Raw genomic sequence first — 21,102 nt, 5'->3', positions numbered from 1 at the left:
AATTTTTGAAATATTGGCCTAGTTCTCATGGCTTGAATAAACTGGTTATTAAAGCCAAAATGCATGCTAATACATATTTTTTTGGAATTGTCTTTGTTGTATGAAAATATGATGTGATGATTTTATATATATATATATATTGGAGAGACTAGGCCGTATGCATAAAAACAAAATATTTTTTATTTTTATATTTTTTTGATGACTTAACGAAAACCGAGTATTTTAATACCGGATTTGTATCTTTACAGTATAAAAATACAAACCGATATTGATCAAAATGAATAGCAAAATTACAAAAAATCACAAATTTTTTAAAATAATTCTTTGAATGGGCCAGACCCAGCCCAAAAGAAAACTATGCCAAAATCAACCCAAAATAAATTAGGGCCTGGTTTCTACAGGGCTGGACTCAACCCAGCCACATAGGCTGGGCTGATGTTCCAGCCCAAAACAAACATGGACTGGTACTGTGTACCTGCACAGTAACCGGGTACTGTACACATGTACAGTAACCAGTTAATTAATTATCCGGTTATTATGCACATGCACAGTAACCGGGTAATTATCTTCTTACTTGCAGAACGTGCACAGTGCATGTTCTGCATACAAGAAGATGAACAATAAAACGAGATAAGGGGCAGAGGGCTGACCTATGATGGCTCTAAAGGCGGTGCTGCTGGCGATTGCTGCCTGGAGGATAGCTGAGACGGTGGTCGGCCTTTTTTCTTTTTTCTTCTCTGTGTTTTTTTTCTTCTGCTCTCTTCTCCTCTGCTTCTGTTTCCTCCTTCTATTGCTGACGGTATTCTTCCCTCTCACGGTGGTTCTACTGTTGTTGGCAGCGCTAATGGTGGTGGACTGGCGGAGGTTCTAGTGGGGTGAGGCACGGTTCTTCTTCTTCTCTCGCAAGAGGCCCCAATCTCTGTCTTTCTCTCCTCTCTACTGCTTTGACTCTCTTTCCTCTCTACACTCTCACAGTATATCTCCTCATTTCAAACTTCCTTTCCCTTTTAGTTTTCTCGAAAGCCCCCTCTCTATTCTTTTGTTTCTTCCTTCTTCTCTTGTTCAAAACAAAAAAAGTGTCCACTCTTTCCTCCTCTTTCCCCCCTGTGCTCAGTGTCTTTCTCTGGCTTTTATAAGCCAAGGAGAGCCTTGCGGTGATAATGGTACCCAGGACAAGCCCTAAAACATACCCCATGATTTGAGCAATTTGCTGCAAACCGTATCCCTGTTTTAATGCTGAAAACGGCTTTCCTTTTTTTTTCTTTTAAAATTTTTTGATATATATTTTTTGTATTTTCTCATTTTTATTTTTTTGTTTTGTAGGAACCCAAAAATAGGTAACAACAAGAAAAATGAACCCTAAATTTCCAATAATATATCACTCAAATCAGTAGATTATAGATAAAAAAAAAAAAAGCACTCAAATCAATAGATTATAGATTAAAAAAAAAAAGAAGAAAAAAGAAGAAGAAGAAGAATACAAAGATGCCATAGACTAAATAACATCAACTCATGCTTATATTTACAATAAAACAAGGATTTAACCCTTTAACAAAAATCTCTAAATATCTACTTGTAAAAACTGTGTTGAAACCTATGTAAAAAAAACAAAAGGAAGAAGTTAACTTGCCTTAAATTGAACTTGAATCGAAGTTTTTTTGTTGTATCTTAGGAAGAACCAGAATTTGAACATTTTTTTATATGATTCAAAAAAAGCACATCTTTTTCTCATCATTAACTTTCTTCCAACAATTAAATCACTTAACAATAAATGTGTAATCATGTTTTTCCAGTTGATTTACTTGTAAATAAATAAAAAGATAACTAAAATATAGTATTTTTCTTTTAATATTCGAGCGAGTAGTTAATTGTTGGAAGAAAGTGCTACATTTTATTAAAAGAAAGTACTTAGGTACTGAAGATAAATATTAACTTCTCTTTCTGTTTGTCAGCTATCAAAATCATCAGCTAATTTGCAATAAAATTCTCAATAGAAAAATGAACCCTAAATTTTCAATAATATATCATTCAAATCAGTAGATTACAGATAAAAAAAAGAACATAGAGATGTCATAAACTAAATAACATCAACTCATGCTTATATTTACAATAACACAAGGATTTAACCCTTTAACAAAAATCTCTAAATATCTACTTGTAAAAACTGTGTTGAAACCTATGTAAAAACAGCAAAAGGAAGAAGTTAACTTGCCTTAAATTGAACTTGAATCGAAGTTTTTTTGTTGTATCTCAGGAAGAATCAGCTTCAATAAAAGGATTAGGCCAGGGGAAAATAGAAGACGAAGAGATTTTTATCTTTCCCTAGCTTTGTCTCTAGACCCAACTAATACTTAGATCACTATTTAGGCAAGTGACCTGACCCAACTAATACTTAGATCACTATTTAGGCAAGTGACCTGCAAGGTAACAGTTAATTCAATGTGTGATTTTTTTTAGATTTCATGTTGTTTTGATTAAAAAAAACAATTCAAAGTAAATAAGCTCTACATTGACGAGTTATAGAGTTGTTTATAGTTTATAACTATAGTTTTTATAGGAGAATGACATAATGTTTCCGTTATAAAATGTTTCATTCTTGTTCCTATATATTTTATAGTCTCTTAATTTAGGTTTCCAATTGAAGTTATTGCATCTGATTCATTTATGGGTCTATCTTATAATTGGTATTGTAGATGTGGTGACTCATCTTAAACTCAAATAGTCTCTAGAAGAAAATAGCTTCGCAAATTCTGTGGTTCATGCTCCGAGCAAGATGGCAAACCCCTATTGTTCAAGTGTTCCTATGCTTTGGTCTCATAAAACATCTATGAGTTTAGTTACTACACTGTTGCCAATATACGAGTCTAAATATAAAATCTATATGAAAAGGCACTCAAATCCCTTTAAATATCTGCTAGGGAAGAGCCCTGAAAGACACCCGTTATATAACCCCTCAAAGAAGCAAGAATCCCACCCCACCACTCCAATAAGCAAGAAAAATACCTCGCTAAATTGGTTAAGTTCATCAAGTTTTAGACTTGTTTTCTAAAAATTACCAGTTGGAGTATCACAAGTAACAATTAAAAATTTACATAGTCATTTACTTTAGAATTTTAAAAAAATTAATCAAGATACACTAATTTAAATAACCATAATTATCAAAAAACCAAAAAAAATAAAAAATAAAAAGCCTCGAAGAGTGATGGTTCTCGAGGATTCTTGCATTTCTCTCCATCCAAAGAGACCTCAAGATAGCATTAGTGTCTATCCTACTAATCCAAGTGTCGCCCCACACTAGTGCTGGTAGCAAATGCTCCTCACCCTACAAGGGATAAGAGATTTCTTGCCGGCCTAGTCAAGGTAAGAATCTTTAAAATAAAGCTTAATTAACCTCTCAATTATACTTGTAATGAAGTTTGCTGGAGGCATAAGTTATGACTCGATCCCACCACCAGCTACGCTCAAATTTTAAAGCTCCAAAAATATCTTATATTATTTTCACCAACACGAGATATCATAAATCCAAAACCAACCATATATTGTGACTCCCAACTACATCATTATATTTGTTTGCATCAGCCAATCAAAACTACCAAATAATTAAGCAGCTGGAAAAAGGAAAAAAAAAAAATCCTTTGAAGACAAAGTAGCTAATAAGTAGTAGAGCCAAACCAATTCCGCGTTGAGCTCATCAATGCAACATGCAGCAACCATAAATAATAGTTTTTTCTTAATAAAAATTTTAGAAAAATCTTTTTAGTGGGATTTATGTATAATTATTGTGTGTTGATAAATAAATAATTCTAAATATATTGTTGGAGTAAAACATAGAATGCATACACAAAAAATAAAAATAAAAATAAAAATAGTTCTCCTAATTTCCACCAATCCCATTGCAAAAGTTCTACTAATAATTACTCAAATTAAAACCAAAATCTATAAAAATTAATCAACAAATAAGATACCATAATTAATTTCCTGGTAAATCTAAATTTAACAAGAGAATTCCAATTCTATTTGACTCCAAATTTGTCTATCCCTCCTTGGTAAATCTTATCTTGGCCTTAATCATGCTTATCGCATAAACAGTTCTGAACCTAGCTCGTGGAGATGAGATATTTTTAATTATCTAAGGATCATGTCAAATCTAGAAAAATAAAGTTAAAACCAATAATAAAATATATAAACATCAAAAGATTAAAAACTAAGGTTCCTAATTATCTCAAATCATGTGTTTCATCAAAAACAATTATCAGCAATAATCCAAATTATAATTAAGATTAAAGTTAAAGTTAAAATTAGCTACTAATTTCCACTATTATTTTTTCTGTTCTTGCAAAGTCAACTTACCTCAAAACAGAAAAAACATAACCATGGAATTAAAACAAAAACAAAATAAAACCCCAAACTAGCACCACTAATTACCCTAATTGTTTTAAAGACTACTCCTAAAACGTTGAACCAAGTCCAAGATAGAAAATAAAACATGGTAATTAATTAATTAATTACGCTAACCCTTTAGTCATCATCTTCTTAAACTCTTCAAAATTAACATTACCATCACCATCTTCATCAACTTCACGTATCATCTTACGACAATCACCCAAGCTACACTTCAACCCCAACATCTTCATTACGGAGTGCAACTCATCAACTGAAATCAGTCCATTCTTGTTCGTATCGTATAAATCAAAAGCATCCCTCAATTCTTTACTGTCATTGCCACTACTATCGCCAAGTCCACCATTCTGGATGAAGTCGACAAACTCATCAAGATCAATGTACCCATCACCATCTTTGTCGAATTCTTGCATTATCAACTCGACCTCTGCTGGTGATATCTTGGTACCCAGTTCGCTAAGGTTGTCTACAACTTCACTGCAAGAAATCTTTCCATCACCGTTTTTGTCGAACTTGTTGAATACCTTCCTTATGTCGTCCATGGAACCGAAGGCTGTTGGGTTTCTTGATTTTGCCAATGTAAGAGAGAGAGAGAGAGAGAGAGAGAGAGGCGAAAAGACAGAGACTTTGGTTTTGCAGCTGCAAGAGAAGGAAAAGAGGAAAAGAGTTTTTTCTCTCTCTTGGTGTGTATGGAGCAGATCGATAAACGTTTAATATAGGAATTTTTGTGGGGTTGTTTGACTTCAACGCGGCTTTCACGCGCTTTAGAAGCTTTTTCTTATTTATTTATTTCAATTTTGCAAGTGACCAAATATCTACTTTTTTGCAGAGTGGTGGAGACTAATTTGTGTGGTTGATCTTTTGAAAGAAAGTTTAGGAGCGAGGAAACGTTTTTTAAAATTTTTAAAATTTGTTTAGTTTTAAATTATTATTTTTAGATATTTTTAATATAATGATATTAAAAATAAAATTTTTTAAAATAAAAAAATATTTTTTTATAAAATTATAAAAAATATTTTAAAAAACAAAAATTACTTTAAAAAAACTATCCTTAAATCTTAAAAAGCTCTCCAAATTTCCACCACTCCAGTCACAAAAGTTTCATAAGTGTGTGTAGGTGGAAGATATGATAATTTTGTTTAAGATACAACTTTTTGAAAGTATAAATTATATTTTAAAAGTTAAAAATATATGTTTTTTATATAATTTTTGTGCGAGTCCCACAAAAAAAACTAAAATCACCTCCAAACCAAACATTCTTGAATAATATATATATATCTAGGAATAATCATTTAAATGAAAACCAAAATATATAAAATTTCATCAATAAATAATATACTATAATTAATTTCCTAGTAAATCTAAATTTAAGCAGAGAACTTACTAAGAAAAAATTGAATTATTAGGTTATTAAATTAATCTATGAATTGTCGATTCTAAAATTATTATAATAACGAGTTAACTTATAAAATCATATAATTTTATAAGTTAATGTGTTTATCATAAAATCACTTAAAAATTTAAAAATAATAAAATTATTCTAAAATTATGCAAAATCAAGTAAAATCATAATTTTACTATCAATTTTAAGATTTTACAATAATTCTAAATTTTCAATTCTTATCTTACTCATTGTATAAGCTTGTATTTATTCACTAACACATGAGCACTACATCCACTTGGATCCATAAATTTTTCATTAATCAATAATACAAGGATGAAGAAAATATAATCTTATTTAAATCATTTCTAACAAATAAGAAAATTTTTATTATGGGATAGAACTTTAAAAAATCTTATTCTATAAAGATATTTTTACAAATAAGAGTGACAGACCATACTTTGAAATCTAATCTACCTATAATTAGACTTAAATATCATCGTCTTCTAAAAAATTTACAACATTATGATTTATATATAGAAAATCTCATAACTTGTTTAAGATATGATCTAATAAGAAGCCAAACTTCAAGATTTAAAAACAAGGGTTCTACTTTGAATTATTTGATTCATTCATTTTAGTTCATATAAAGCCTACAATTCCTTATTGATCAACTTGTCAAGATTATTAGTATGTAACAAATAATATCTGAAACTTATAAAAGTATAACATTATTTTTTTTAAAAAAAGCATAACAATATCTAAAAATGATGTATTATTTATCAAGGTAAAAAAACATAAGATAAGCTAAAACACTATAAATGGTCATGTATTTAAAAGAAGTTTTGGAATTGTTGTTATCTAACAAGAAGGTATAGTTGTGAGAACATTGTTATTTTCAATGTTTTTTTTTTTCTTGAATACAGAGTCTTATCAATCACTTATAACTTTTTTTGTGAGTCTTGAATAGTAGGATTTTATCATGCAAGAACAAATGCAACATATTGTTATTGGTAGAATTACTTATTGTTTGTATGAACCATATGTGAAGAAAATTATTTATTATTTTACAATCTATTTTTACAATTTGAGTTTACATTATGTTTTTTGTGTCATTTCAAAAAAATATTTTTGACAATCTTGATCTATTCTATTATTTTTATTAAAATTATGCTATTTTGTTTTCTTTCTAATTCTTAATATTGACTTGTTCAGATTTGGTTAAATCAATAAAGTTGTTAAGAACCCAATCAAATTAACTAGATTCTATAAAATTAAATCTTATCATAATGAACTCAAAACCTAATATAAGTTGATTTAGTTTGGCTCAACATCTAGGAAGTTAATTCACTTTCTCAAAAGCATTATCATGGACAAGTTGACAAATAATTAATATTCATTAATTAGGATAACCATTAGGATCTTAATTTTTTTTTTTAAAAAAAGACTTTTTGCAAATGAGAGCATATATTAGGGGTGAGTAAAAAACCTGAAAAACTAATTAAACTGAGAAAATAAAAAAAATAACCGAAAAAACCAAACCGAGAAAAAAAAACTAATCGATTAGAAAACCCAAAAGAATTTTCGATTTGGTTTGGTTTTAGTTTTAAATACCTAAATCTAATTGAAAAATGAACTGAACCGATTCAATCATAACTTTAAAAAAAAAAAGAAAAAAAAACTATATAATATAAATAATAACTAACCTAAACTCTAAAGCAACACTCCAACAGTCATAATCGCCTCCCTCCTTTTTTTCTTTACCTCCTTGCATCTTATCTTCTCCATCAAATTCTTTTCTCTCTTTAAATGTAGCATATCAAAAGCCTTTTGACCACTGTAGAAAAGATTGATTTCAAAGGTGATCTGATCCATTTCACCTGCACGTCTAGCATTTTTATTCAATGGGATCACCAGAACCAGGCCCAGTGAGTCACCAACTATCTTACTAGTGACACCTACTTGCTTGTTCGATACCAGATCATGATCTTGCTCTTTCGGTCTATTTTTTGAGTTGTAAGTTGCAAAAATTCATGACCTTCACCTTTTACATCAACCAAGCTAAACTACATTCAGGATCTATCCATCTGTTTCTCTTTTAAAGAGAGCCTTTGCTCTAGTTTCTATTTTCTTTGATATTTTGTGGGTTTTTGTTTTTTTCATTATGTTGTAATTTGTGACTTCGGTTTTGCTTGTATTTTAAAAGGAATTCAATCATCTCTTGGTCATGTAAACTGGAATAAGTTCTTGAATAGTAGAAACGAGATTTGCTTATGGGTTTTTCTAGTTTTTGAATAGTAAAAACCGAACCGAAATCAGTTGGTTTGAAATGATTTTGGTTTTAAATTTAAAAAATAATAATTTTGGTTTAGTTAATTTTTTTATATAAAAACCAAACCAAACCGAAAATGATCACCCCTAACATATATGTTCTCCACTCTCAAGGTATAACTATTAGAAGGTTTCAATTTCAATTAAAAAATTGTTAAGGGGCTAATTATATTAAAAGTTTTATTCTGTGACTACTCGTAACTTGGCAAGATGGAGAAGGAAACAATAAATAGATAGTCGTTTAGATAATATCAGACGAAATTTGGGGATATCCTATGGGCATAATATTTTGTTATCTAAATTAATTTTTTTTTTTTTTGTTATCGAAGAGGCCATGGAATTGGGACACTTGTTTTTTGTATTTCAATGAATTTGAGATTAAAGCATTTGATACCCTTCTCTGAGAGTTTCTTTTCTTTTTTTGTTTTATTGTAAATATTTGATATGATTATAATATTTATGATTATTTAATGCTGCCCTTACAAGGAAGTTATTATTTCTTGCTTGCTATTGATGGGGACTCTTAACTATTCACACGTGAAGAAAATTAATTGGATATAATTATAGAAGTCTTGATGGAGATTTTAATTGAAAGGATGCAAAGGTAAAATAAATTATATTTAATTATATTGATCATATTTATGATAAATATTTCATAAAGGTTGATAATGATGGAATAGAATTTGAAATGGAATGTTTTTATGTTTTGGGACAATCCCACCATAAATTCCTTACTTTAAGGACTAAAATGAAAAATACACCTTTAACCTTTTTTGCTGAAGGAAGCGCGTGGCTGCTAAAGAAAACCATTCTGTATTTGATCGGAGGAATGCATCAATCATCATCGTGATTAGATTGACTTTTATACACATATAAATATCTGCAAACAAATCGTATGGTTTGGGGAGCATATGCTTTTTGGGAATCGGAGGCCATGGTATCACCTTACAAATCTATGATAAATCACCACCTTCGATTTAGCTATGAATAGATTACACCCAACGAAATTAAAAATAAATAAATAAATTATTTTCACAATTGTTATCATCCGATTTGACCATGTTTTATATATTTTAAGAAAATAGAAAAAAATATTAAAAAATATATCTTTTTAGCTAATTTTATTATTTTCTTTATTTTATTTAATTCTTGTATGTTGAAAAAATTTTCAAAATCATAAAAAAATAACTGGGATTTGAAATTGAAATGATAATATTAATTAACATAGGAAATAAAAGAGTGTATTTTTATATTTATCTGATTGGAAATGTAATTATGGTTGATTTGAAAAGTGTTTTATGTATTAAAATCAGCATATTAAAATAATTTCAAATATATATAAATAAATAATTTTTTACATATTAAAATAATTTAAAATATATATAAATAAATAAATTTAAAAATAAATAATTTTTTTAAAAATACAGTTTACGTTTCAAAACGTGATTAACAATTAAATTGAACCCTAAAATTATAACAAAGGCATGGCATCTAGAATAGGAAGAACAGCCTGCCCACTATAAAACACTTGGTGCTGCGTGTCCACAATCCACAATGATGTCTTGTTGCAGTCAAAAGGCAAATGTCTTGGCCCTTGGAGGCTGCGTACAGATATGCTTCTGTTGAGTCACGTTCTCAGCTCTTACGTTGATTTCCATTATCCAAATTCCTTGCTTTCTCCGAAGCATCTATATATATTTATCAAAGTCTGGTTAGATTAACCTTTGCCTTATATTTTCTTGTTGTAATGCTAAATGGCCAGAGATCTAGTTCATATGCTAAAAAAATCGAAGAATGACTTCTTAGAAAGGGGAAAGGGTTTGTCCAACAAAAGAAAAATACTATAATACAAAACTAATAATTAAGGAATAATTGCACAACGCACGCGTAATCCTATCTGCTTATGTGCCTTAAAAGCGTGTAATCAATCATGCTGAAGCAAAGAAACGAAGCAAGCGAGAAGGTAATCTTCTTACATGTAAGCCCAGTGTAGTCATCAATGAGGTCTTTTTTTTCTGTTCGCTGCCATGCCACTATGCTGAGGAGTTATGGTCGTTATAGCAGTTTGAGTCAAGTTCTCAAAAGGAACTAAAAGCTAGCTTCTTGTGTTCTAGAAAAAGTAAAGTCTGCTCAAACGGGTGCTTGATTAACAAATCCAGGCCGAAGGCTTATTAATTGTTGTATATGTAATCGTTTTTATGATTACGGTTTAGGAAAATATATTTAATAAAAAACTATAAATTATAGCTTTTTCATAATAAAGTAGCTAGTCTTTTTGTGTAACAGTGGACAAAACATTGGGCCTTTAATGGCAGCATGTTTTTATTTTAGATGATGTTCACTGTGACATGTTGATGATGTTCACCGCCCTTCAGTTCATTAATAAGAGAGAAGACAAAAAGGTTCATCATCCTACAGTAAGAGGACCAACATGATAACGCGTCGTCCAAAAGCATTTTATTACCAGCTCAACTGGGCTGCCGCCGGCAACCAGCAGGTGCCCTTTCTGAACAACCTAGATGAATTGACTGTATCCAGACTCAAAGCCAGGAGATAACAGAGCGGCGTCTCTTAACTTTTTTTATATCAAAGCGCGTAAATCCTCGAAGCAAACTATGTGAAAAGGATGCCTGTTTGTTGCCCTTCTAGAAAACAGACTGGTGACACCTTAGAGCCAATCAACCCCATGAGTGTTTTGGGCAGGAACAAAAACAGGGACAGACGTGATGGGCGCACGTTCTTTTGTGATGGTTTAATTTTGAGCAGCGGAGCGGTTGTTAAGGAGATGTTTGAGAGTGGGGTAGTGGGGATGGGTTGCTTTTTAGAGAGAGTGGGGTAGTGGGGATGGGTTGCTTAACAAAATCTAAAAAGATATATTAAAATTATTTTTTTATTTTTTAAAAGTTATTTTTGATATTAGTTAATAAAAATAATTAAAAAATTAAAAATATATTAATTTAAAGTAAATTAAAATTAAATTAAAATTAAAATTTTTCAAAATTATTTTTTAACCACATTATTAAATTATAAATATCTCTAGATCTATTTAACGAGATTATTGAAACCCCTAACAAAATTTAAATTTATTATTTTTGTTACATATATGACCTTAAACCCAACAAGTTATTCAATATTTATTAACAAAATCTAAAAAGCATGGCTAATCACTATAGCCATGTCTACAAAATAGTGTTTATTAGAATAATTTTTTGCTTTTAAAAAAATTGTTATTTCTTTTTTAATTTTATCCTACAACAACATAATCTTTTATTTATTTATTTTTTAATTTTATTTTTAAAAATTTTATTAATTAAGAATTAAATTCTATAATTTTTTTAATTTGCTTTATATAAAATTGTTACAGTCTCATAGATTTAGGTTTTTTTCTCGATATAAACCTTTAACATTGAAATCATTGGAATTGATTTTGTATTTTTTTTATTTATTTTTTATAAAATTATTATAATTTTATAAAGTAAGTTGCGAGTTTGACAAGTTAACTTGAGTTTTTTTAATAAAATATAATAAAAAATACATAAACCACCTTAAAAAATAAGTTTTTTTATTATCTAAATTATAATTGCTAAATTTAACTTAATAGGTTGATATTAAAAACTGATAATTTAGAACTTAACTTGAATTGAATTTCAAATTAAATTATAAAAGATATTAACTTGATAAAAACCAATTGATATAATTAAAAATAGTTAGGTTAAAATCGATATTTTTTTACATTACAATACAGAAACACTTAAGCATAAAAAATAACTTTTTTATTATTATTATCTAAATTATAATTGCTAAATTTGGCTCAATAAATTGACTTTAAAAACTTATAATCTAGAGCTTGACTTGAATTAAATTTTAAATTAAATCATAAAAGATATTAAGTAGATAAAAACTGGTTAATATAATCAAAATTAATTAGGTTAAAATCAATATTTATTTTAATAATATTATTTTAATAAAAATTTGATTGATCCAATAAAACTATATTTTTTTCCTTTTAAGTCTTGATCTAAACATCTCTAATCACAGTATGACCATTCAATCCTTTTAAGTCTTGATCTAAACATCTCTAATCATAGTATGACCATTCAATCTTAAAAAAAAAAAAAACGAGTACATAACTTTTTATTGATCTAAATCAATAATAAGTTTTTTTTTTTTTAGACAAGGGCAATTCCATAAATGAAATGGGTATAAAGTAGATTCACAACCACTTATATATATTTCTGAAAAAATATATAAATTACAAATAAAAAAATAAATTTAATTAATTTTAATTTTATATAGTTCATTTGGATTTTGGGTCCATTTAATATTATATTAGTGATTACTTTTTAAAATTCATTTTATTTTAAAAAATATATTAAAATAATAATTTTTATTTTTTTAAAATTTATTTTTATTATTAGTATATCAAAAAAATTTAATTTCTTTTTTTAAAAAAACTCAAATTTTAATTTTAATCACAATACCAATCACACCAGCAGACAACCTAGTAAAAGCACGAGCAACTGAAGTAGTCTTGTCCAATAACCACAAACTGACAACACAACAAGCCACTTCACTCTCTTGCATCCTCCGCTCAAATCTCAAACACCGTAGTTTTTATCCAACAACGCTCCCTGTACTCCTCGTAACACCTCCCATCTCTCTATAACAACTAAGAACCAACACCCAGCCGGCTGATCAGATCAAAAAAGAAAAGGCAACCAAATTTTGCTTACAAGTTTTGATTTTGAGGTGCATGGCTGCTCTACACTCTACTGCTTTTTGTTTAGGTGGTGTGGCTTTGTCTTCTCGTCAAGAAATTTGTTTCAGACGTGGGAATGTTAAAGCCTCAACTTTTTCTTGCCCCCCTTTGGTTTCCATTCCTCGATTGAGCTTCCAAAGTAAGAATTTTTGTTTCTTGGAATCATAGATTAGTTTACTTTATCTTGAGTTTTGATGCACATCAGTGTGTTTTTCTTTAATGGGTTCTTCACAATTAGTCTAAATCGCACTGGTTCTAGTTGGAAATGAGTGTCAATGTCTTGTGAATTGAAGTTTTGGATTCCTTCCGTTTTAGTCTCATAATAGAAAATTGGACATCAAGGTGAATCTCAAGCTTTGATTTTTCTTTTCCTTTTTCTTGGTAAGTGATCAATTCAAAAGATTCCATAGACAATCTTTTTAGCTTTTAGGGACCTTATAAAGTCTCGGTCTTGTAGATGCCATATCATGAAGGGCTCAAGTTCTCTAATTGCTTTATTCTACCATTTTGTGAAATGAATTCTGCTGGAAGGACAGGAGGAAATAATTAATGTTTTGCCTTTATAGTGCAAATTCCCTTAGGCGTCAGCTTCTTTCACCAAATTTATTACATTTCTGCTTTTACTATCTATTTGGAAATATGAACCTTTTCTTTTTATGTTTCCAACTTGTTATAACTTGTTATGAGACTCTTGGCTCTTTCTTTTGCTTCCTATTTTATGTAATCCAGGTAAAGCATTCGGAGGTGATGGGTCACCAGAAACGAAAGACTCCTCTCTTGTGGTTTGTTTTGGGGAAATGCTAATTGACTTTGTCCCAACCATTAGTGGACTTTCATTGTCTGATGCACCGGCATTTAAGAAGGCTCCAGGAGGTGCGCCTGCTAATGTTGCTGTTGGTATTGCTCGACTTGGTGGCTCGTCGGCATTTATAGGGAAGGTACCATTATAACAATAATGATCAATGTTTCTGGCAATGATTATAAAATAAGAAAGCAAGGATGAAGTCGTTTTTCAGATGCCCATGTAGCCAATTTGTTGAGGAGATGATGAAAAAATCTGCCAACGGGTTTTTTGATTCTCTCGGGCTTGGTAATTTAGGATTGTAATATTCAAGTTAGAGTCCTATTATAGTGTCTTTTATGTTTCCCTTCTCCTTCTTTAATGCTTTAAGACACAGAACTCCTTTTCTTGTTACACAGACATTATTTATGCTTAATAGAAAGTTAAGTTGCAAAGCTGATTTCAGGAGTTTCCTGAGTTTATCTGACATAACAAGTTTATCTGGCATCCACTATGCACAAACATACGTCCTAGGCATTCATGTTATCTGAAGGTGAAAAGCTGTCATCCACCTCTCCGAGGTTGAATTAAAGTCCTTTGCATAGAGCTATGGATAGCTGGAGATAGAATCAATCTGTAAATGCAAGGAGCTGTCAAACAACAATTTTCCTTGTTAACAACTTAGTTCTATTGATCATTCTTTCAATCCTAGTGCATTCTTGACAAAATATTACCTGTTCCCTATTTATTCTAAAATTTAACAGCGTTTCAGTTTTGTAGCATGCCATACCCTGCTTATAGTATCTTATTGACATGTATTTTTCACAAAAATTAACCATAGAAATTTTATCTGTCATCTATCCTCTCAGATCTCAAATCTTTTGTACGACATGCACAGGTTGGTGAAGATGAGTTTGGATACATGCTCGCGGAAATATTGAAGGAGAATAATGTGAACAATGAAGGGATGCGTTTCGATCCTGGTGCACGGACTGCTTTAGCTTTTGTTACATTAAGAAGTGATGGGGAACGTGAATTCATGTTTTACCGTAATCCTAGTGCAGACATGTTACTTCAAGAAGCTGAACTTGATTTAGATTTGATTAGAAAGGTATGCAAGGGTTTATACTAGTGGTATTTATTTCAAACTTAAAAGCACAAAAAATCCTTTGTTACATAAAAAAATCATTTTTCTCCTTTTTATGTACCTTGGCAGGCAAAAATATTTCATTATGGCTCCATAAGTCTTATAACAGAGCCATGCAAGTCAGCCCACATTGCAGCAGCAAAAGTTGCTAAGGATGCAGGTGTTGTTTTGTCCTACGATCCTAACCTGAGGCTTCCACTATGGCCTTCTGCTGAGAGTGCCAGAGAAGGGATTCTGAGCATTTGGGACACTGCTGATATTATCAAGGTAACATGCCATGTTGAGTAGATTAATTACCTTATTGTTGTTGGTAATTTTTTTGCTTCCCCTAATTTAGAGGCATGGTGCAATGCCGATAGAAATACCACTCTGATGGTCACATCTTGTTTGTCTTCCAGATAAGTGAAGAAGAGATATCTTTCTTGACTAAAGGAGAAGATCCATACGATGATGCTGTTGTTCAGAAGCTATTCCATCCTAATCTTAAATTGCTTCTTGTCACAGAGGGACCAGAGGGCTGCAGGTATTACACCAAAGTAAGTACCAGAAATCTAGTCTTTAAAAATTTACTTTTGAAACTTACAAGACCATCCCGTGTGCTCCTATCCAATGCATGTCAATGAGAAATAGTTGCTGTACTATTGCTTTGAGTTTGGATGATGACAGGAATTGAAATAGGATTGCACATCCAAAACTCCAATCACATGTTGCTTACAGGAACTTAAAAGAAATGAAAAAAAAGGAAAGGAGGCATGAGAGAGAAAGAGAGAGAGTGAGAGAATATTGATGCAGCATGCAAGATTGTAGACCAACAGGAATCAAGAAGCAATCTAAATATTGCAAAACAGAGTGAATTGGAGAGTTTTGAATAATGTGACTTGACATTTTTCTTATGAAATTTTCCATAAAACTGCATTTTCAGAAAACCTTATCTGCCTATAAAATTTTCTTTGTTGATGGCAGCTCTAAAAGGCTGTCTTTCAAGAGGATTTGACTCATAAATTAAGTGAAAATGCACTGCAATTTTTAAAACTATTTGACCTTCAAGATAGTGCTAATGCCTTTTGATATTTCCCTCCTATCTTGGAGATAATGTTTTCTTTTAATATATCTGTGACTAAATTTTCATTATCTTATATGTTTTCAGGAGTTTAGAGGGAGAGTGAAGGGGTTAAAGGTGGATGCTGTGGACACAACTGGTGCCGGCGATGCTTTTGTTGCTGGAATATTGTCACAATTAGCAAAGGATCTCTCCTTGCTCCAGGTAATGCCATTAACAATTAGATTAAAGAAATGGTAGGATCTTCAGGTTAATACTGCTGTGCATGTGCAAGCACAAATTTACACATACATTTGGTATTTTCATCATGATGCAGTTTGGTCTGTTGATATGTATTTGCATAATCCTAGCTTTGTGTCAACATATCAGCTGCTGGCTCAGAGATTTGAGTTTTGGATCTCCCCTAGGCAATCTCAATAGCCATAAATGATCCTGGCCCATCATTTCATTTCATGCAACTATATAACCATTATAAGGTGCTTTCTTCCATTGTCTCAGCTGTACTTGGAAGGTATAATATTCGATAGGGAGTTAGTTATAATCATGCAAGGAATTCATAGAGCTGGACAATGTCAAGAACTTGTCCAAATTGTTTTGTTCTAAATTGATAATTTCCCACTTTCACATCATCTATTAAAAACCAGTTTTCTATTTATGCATGGTTTCTGGTCCCGTCCAGGTTATTGTTGTGCAAACTAGTGCAAGTCATGCTTAGTTTTCACAGTTATGCTTTTAAAGAACAGTGTACTTTATCTTTTAACTTTATAATGCACTTTCACACTGATCGACTTCTTTTAATCTTTAAGAATGAGGACCGATTGAGAGAAGCTCTCAAGTTTGCGAATGCCTGTGGTGCATTGACTGTGAAGGAGAGAGGTGCCATTCCAGCTTTGCCAACCAGAGAAGCTGTGAACAGCGCCATCATTCAGCTTGTTGGATAGAGTTTTTGTGATCTCTGTGATTAGGTAAACAAGTCCCATGCCAATTCTTTAGATCGTTCGACAATTCTTGCAATGATGGATGGTGCTAGTGTAGGATCTATTTACTCCAGTAACTTGCAACATAGCTACCCAGCTCGGTGTTGTAACATGCAAGTTTTATCACAATCTGTTGAGTGAAATTATTTCAGTCCTGGGGATCACATCACCCCCCCTGTATCGCACACCATTCAGCTGAGGTACATCACCAATTAAATAAAATATATAATTTTGTGATGTCTTGTCTTTCTCTGCAATTAATGTCTCTCCCTGCTAGTAAAGGCTTCTAGACGAGTAAGGCCTGCAAAAATTTGATTAAATTCTATCAGGCTGTCATCTTATAAACAGGAAAAAAAAACAATTCTGACAAGAACGGTTAAGTTTCATGTTTCAATTTCAAGTATAGTCCTTATTTTTCTCCCAACTGGCTTCCTTTAAGAAATCCTAGCCTTGATATGACTCGAATCAGCACAACTGTAAAGCCATTATTGTCAATTTGCTTAATACTGTGCATCACTTATTTGAGCTCAAATATCTTGTTTTTCTCCAGCGCATTAACCAAAAAAAAAACTAAAAGAAAGGGGTTATACTATTTATTGTTTTTATTTTTTATATATTTTCAATCAATATTTTATTTTTATTTTTATTTTTAATATTAGATTTGTTTTTTTATTAGATTATCCTACTCTAATCTGTTAACTTGTTGGCTGTTTTTTTCTTCTAATTTTATCTTTTAATATTAGGTTGATTAAAAATTAATCTTCATGGATTTATTTTTCTTTGCTTTTTATTAGATTATTCTGGATTTATAACCTAAAAATAATACTTAATGTGTAACCCGAGTTGAATTAAGTTATTTTTTATATCTATTTTTTATTTTTTTAATTTCATTATTCAATATTGGATCGGTTGAGAATTGAGTTTCATAATATGTTTTGATTTGTTTTTTATAAAGATATCTTAGTTTTATTATCAAGGTCGCATGTTTTGATATTTTAATGTTGATTAAATCGGTTTGTTTTTTCAATTTTCTTTCTAATAGGTTATCTCGGTCTCAAGACTCGTATCATGAGATCTTCAACATTGGATTTTATTTTTATTGAATTGTTCTTGTCTTATGACCTAAATCGCAAGTTTAGTAGGTTAACCCAGTTGACTTGATTGGTTTTTTTAATTAATTTTTTTCTAATTTCATCATTTAATATTGTGTTTTATTTGAAATTAAACTTCATGATTTGTTTTGATTTACTTTTATTAAGTTATCTTGACCTTATGACTCGAGAATAGTGTATAACAAGTTAATCTAAATTGATTTTATTTATTTTTTGTGTCATTCTTATAATTATTTTGTTTGCAAAATTCTTCATTAAACATTGTGTTTAACATGGTTGATTGAGAATTCAGTTTTATAATTTTATTTTTTTTATTTTCTATTGAGTTATTGATTAGGGTCACAAATATGACAAGTTAACTCGGGTTAAATTATATTATTTTTTTCTAAGAGATTATTTCTATCTCATGACCCATGATATGAGTTTAGCGGATTCACTTGAGTTATTTTGTTATGTTTTTTTAATTGATTTTTTTAATTTTATATTTTAATATTGAATTAATTAAAAATTAGACTTTCTAATTTGTTTTGATTTATTTTCTATGGACCATCTTGGTCATATGACCTATATTGCAAGTTTAATAGGTTAACATGAGTTTTTTTTTATTAATTTTTTTTAAAAATTTTATCCTTTAACATTGAGATAATTGAAAATTAGGCTTCATAATTTATTTTGATATACTGAAAATTAGGTTTCATAATTTATTTTGATATATTTTATATGAGAGAGTTATCGTAATCTCATAACTCAGATTATAAATATAATATATTAACCTGGGTTGACCCAACTCAATCCAATATGTTTTTATTTTAATATAAAAAAATATCATATTAATTTGTTTTCATCAAATCATGTTTTTATATGTCATCTCGGTTGCTTTTGGACATTTAAAATTAACCAAGTCATATTGGATTAGTTCTCACATAATTTAGATTTTTTTCCATTAAAAAAATATTAGTAATATTTAAATATTTTTTTATGTTCAAGAAAAACTTAACATGACCCGTAACATAACGCATATGAATTAACTAATCTTAAACTATAAAATGAAGCAATTTCTCCTATTCTTACAAGATTTGAACCTAAGATTTTCGAGTGCAAACTATATTTATGGCCCTTGCTACGGGACAATATGGTTAAATGTTTTTTTATCAAAAATGCTAAGGAAAAAAAAATTGAGATATGAATCATTAAATTAATTAGTAATTTAAATAGTACGAATAAAAAATACAATCAATAAATAAATTAACAAAAAAACAACAATGAAAAAAGTAGTAAAAAGAACCCAATATTAGTCCATATGAAGTATAGAAAAACCCAATATTGAAGGGAAAAATTACAAGAAAAAAAAACTAGTTAAACCAAGTTAACTCATAAACTTCATGATAAATAGATATAAAATTGAGATAATCTTATAAAAAAAAGTATAAAAAAAAAACCACTTGAAAGGAAAGGAAAGGAAAGGGAAAAAAAAGTACGAAGTTCAATTTTCAACACATCAAATGTTGAATTATAAAATTAAAATAAATAAATTGAATAAATGATAAAAAAAAAAAACAAGAAAATGTTGAATTATAAAATTAAAATAAATAAGTTGAATAAATGATAAAAAAAAAACAAGAAATTTCACAGAAAGACCTGAGATAATCAAGTCATTTTCAAGATCAATAAGAAATTTTACAAAAAGCAAGCTAAAAAAAACTCAGTCTCCAATTGAATAAATATTAAAAAATAAAATAGAAAAAAAATTAGCTTAGATAAAGGGGAAAAACCAAATAAACCTTTAAAAAAAATCACAAACTTAGTCAAATCTTTAAAACCTTGGATTCAGGTTTAATTAAGAAGTCTATTACAAGCTAATTTAAAAGTATCAATTGAAAAAGCTTGTCAAAGTTAAAAAAAAAATTGACAATAAAAAAAATAAGGATAAAATCTGATAAAAAAAAATCAAAGAACGGTGAAATTATAAATAAAAGCAATAAAAAAAATAAGGATCAAATCTGATAAAAAAAAAAATCAAAGAATGGTGAAATTATAAATAAAACTAATTTAAAAACGATTTAAAACAAAACAAATAGCAATAAAAATAAGAGGAACCAAATTTGAAATATAAAAAAAATTAAAGAGTGATGAAATTGAAAAGGCAAACTAAATTTATAAATTATTTAAGATAAAAAAATTATAATAAAAAGAAAATGAACCAAATATGAAGAATCAACAAATTAAAAGGTTATTCTAGAATTTTGAAGGGACTGGCATAAAAGTACAGGTAGAGAGATAAAGAATAAGGGAAAACATGGTTGCTGACACCAAACCATCAAGAATTTTGAAACAAGCACCACTCATCAGGTTAAGACACTGAAACCTTTCAAATATCATTCTAGAAGGCAGTATTTGATAGTCGAAAAGCCTCGTATCTTTCATTCGAACAGCGCATAGGTTGTCTATACAATGCGTGCAATGTAACCTTTAAATTTATAAAAAAAAATGTAAAAAAAAATAAAATTGTGAGAGAGTTAAATTGATTTTGTCTTCAAGATATCAAAATAATTATACTATTTTGAAGAAAAATATCAAAATAATTATACTATTTTGAAAAAAAAAAACAAAACATCTATGAGTAATAAGTATTATATATTTTTATTTTAGAATTGAATTAGTAATTTTACAAGAAAAAAATAATTAATCTAAGTCCATTTAATTTGTAAATGACAATCATGCTAGGGCAATTTCATCACTTTAATGAATAGTGATATGTCATGTGACTGCAATATCTTCATTTTCTTTTAGTGTTTTTTTTTTAGTTTTTAATTTTAATTAATATCAATTCACTCGGTATTTGAACATTATTCTAACTTTGAGACCTCCAAGTGGAAATCTAAACTCAATCAAGTTGTGAGGAAGTGCTTAATATTTTGTTGAGACAACAGAAGAATTTTCCCATTAGTTCCTATCGAAATCGAGACATTTTCCTGGACACAAGTCCAAATGATTAAAAAAAAAAAAAAAACTCTACAGTAGTTCACACTATAATTATAACTCTGCATTTTTTGACAAGCTGACTGTTTTAACCGATAACAGATCCTATTTTTCACTGTAGGAGTTGTGTCCTGCCTTCCACTTCGTCAAGAAAACAACAAATAGTTAGTGATT

The 21,102-nt window shown here is 29.6% G+C and overlaps 2 protein-coding genes across 2 annotated transcripts; one reads left to right on the top strand and one right to left on the bottom strand.

The window, feature by feature from the left end:
* Positions 1-4,205: 4,205 nt before the first annotated feature.
* Positions 4,206-5,097, bottom strand: LOC105109697 (calcium-binding protein CML24-like). Its single transcript, XM_011004479.1, has one exon. It carries the CDS (start codon positions 4,941-4,943, stop codon positions 4,506-4,508), a length of 438 nt encoding a protein of 145 aa, XP_011002781.1. The 5' UTR covers positions 4,944-5,097; the 3' UTR covers positions 4,206-4,505.
* Positions 5,098-12,624: 7,527 nt separating this feature from the next.
* LOC105109695 (pfkB-like carbohydrate kinase family protein) lies at positions 12,625-17,074 on the top strand. The gene is made up of 7 exons (XM_011004478.1): positions 12,625-13,011; positions 13,602-13,810; positions 14,552-14,764; positions 14,870-15,067; positions 15,199-15,336; positions 15,948-16,064; positions 16,667-17,074. Exons 1-7 carry the CDS (start codon positions 12,867-12,869, stop codon positions 16,799-16,801), a joined length of 1,155 nt encoding a protein of 384 aa, XP_011002780.1. The 5' UTR covers positions 12,625-12,866; the 3' UTR covers positions 16,802-17,074.
* Positions 17,075-21,102: the final 4,028 nt, after the last annotated feature.

This window comes from Populus euphratica, unplaced genomic scaffold (genome assembly GCF_000495115.2).
Source record: "Populus euphratica unplaced genomic scaffold, PopEup_1.0 scaffold277.1, whole genome shotgun sequence".
NCBI lineage: Eukaryota > Viridiplantae > Streptophyta > Magnoliopsida > Malpighiales > Salicaceae > Populus > Populus euphratica.
This window is presented reverse-complemented; position numbering and strand designations above follow the sequence as displayed.

Bases quoted from the DNA above. Each gene is read 5' to 3' on its own strand.
- LOC105109695 (XM_011004478.1), top strand. From the start codon at position 12,867: ATGGCTGCTCTACACTCTACTGCTTTTTGTTTAGGTGGTGTGGCTTTG. The intron at 14,765-14,869 runs GTATGCAAGGGT...GTACCTTGGCAG, and splicing joins ATTTAGATTTGATTAGAAAG to GCAAAAATATTTCATTATGG. The intron at 15,068-15,198 runs GTAACATGCCAT...TTTGTCTTCCAG, and splicing joins ACACTGCTGATATTATCAAG to ATAAGTGAAGAAGAGATATC.
- LOC105109697 (XM_011004479.1), bottom strand. From the start codon at position 4,943: ATGGACGACATAAGGAAGGTATTCAACAAGTTCGACAAAAACGGTGAT.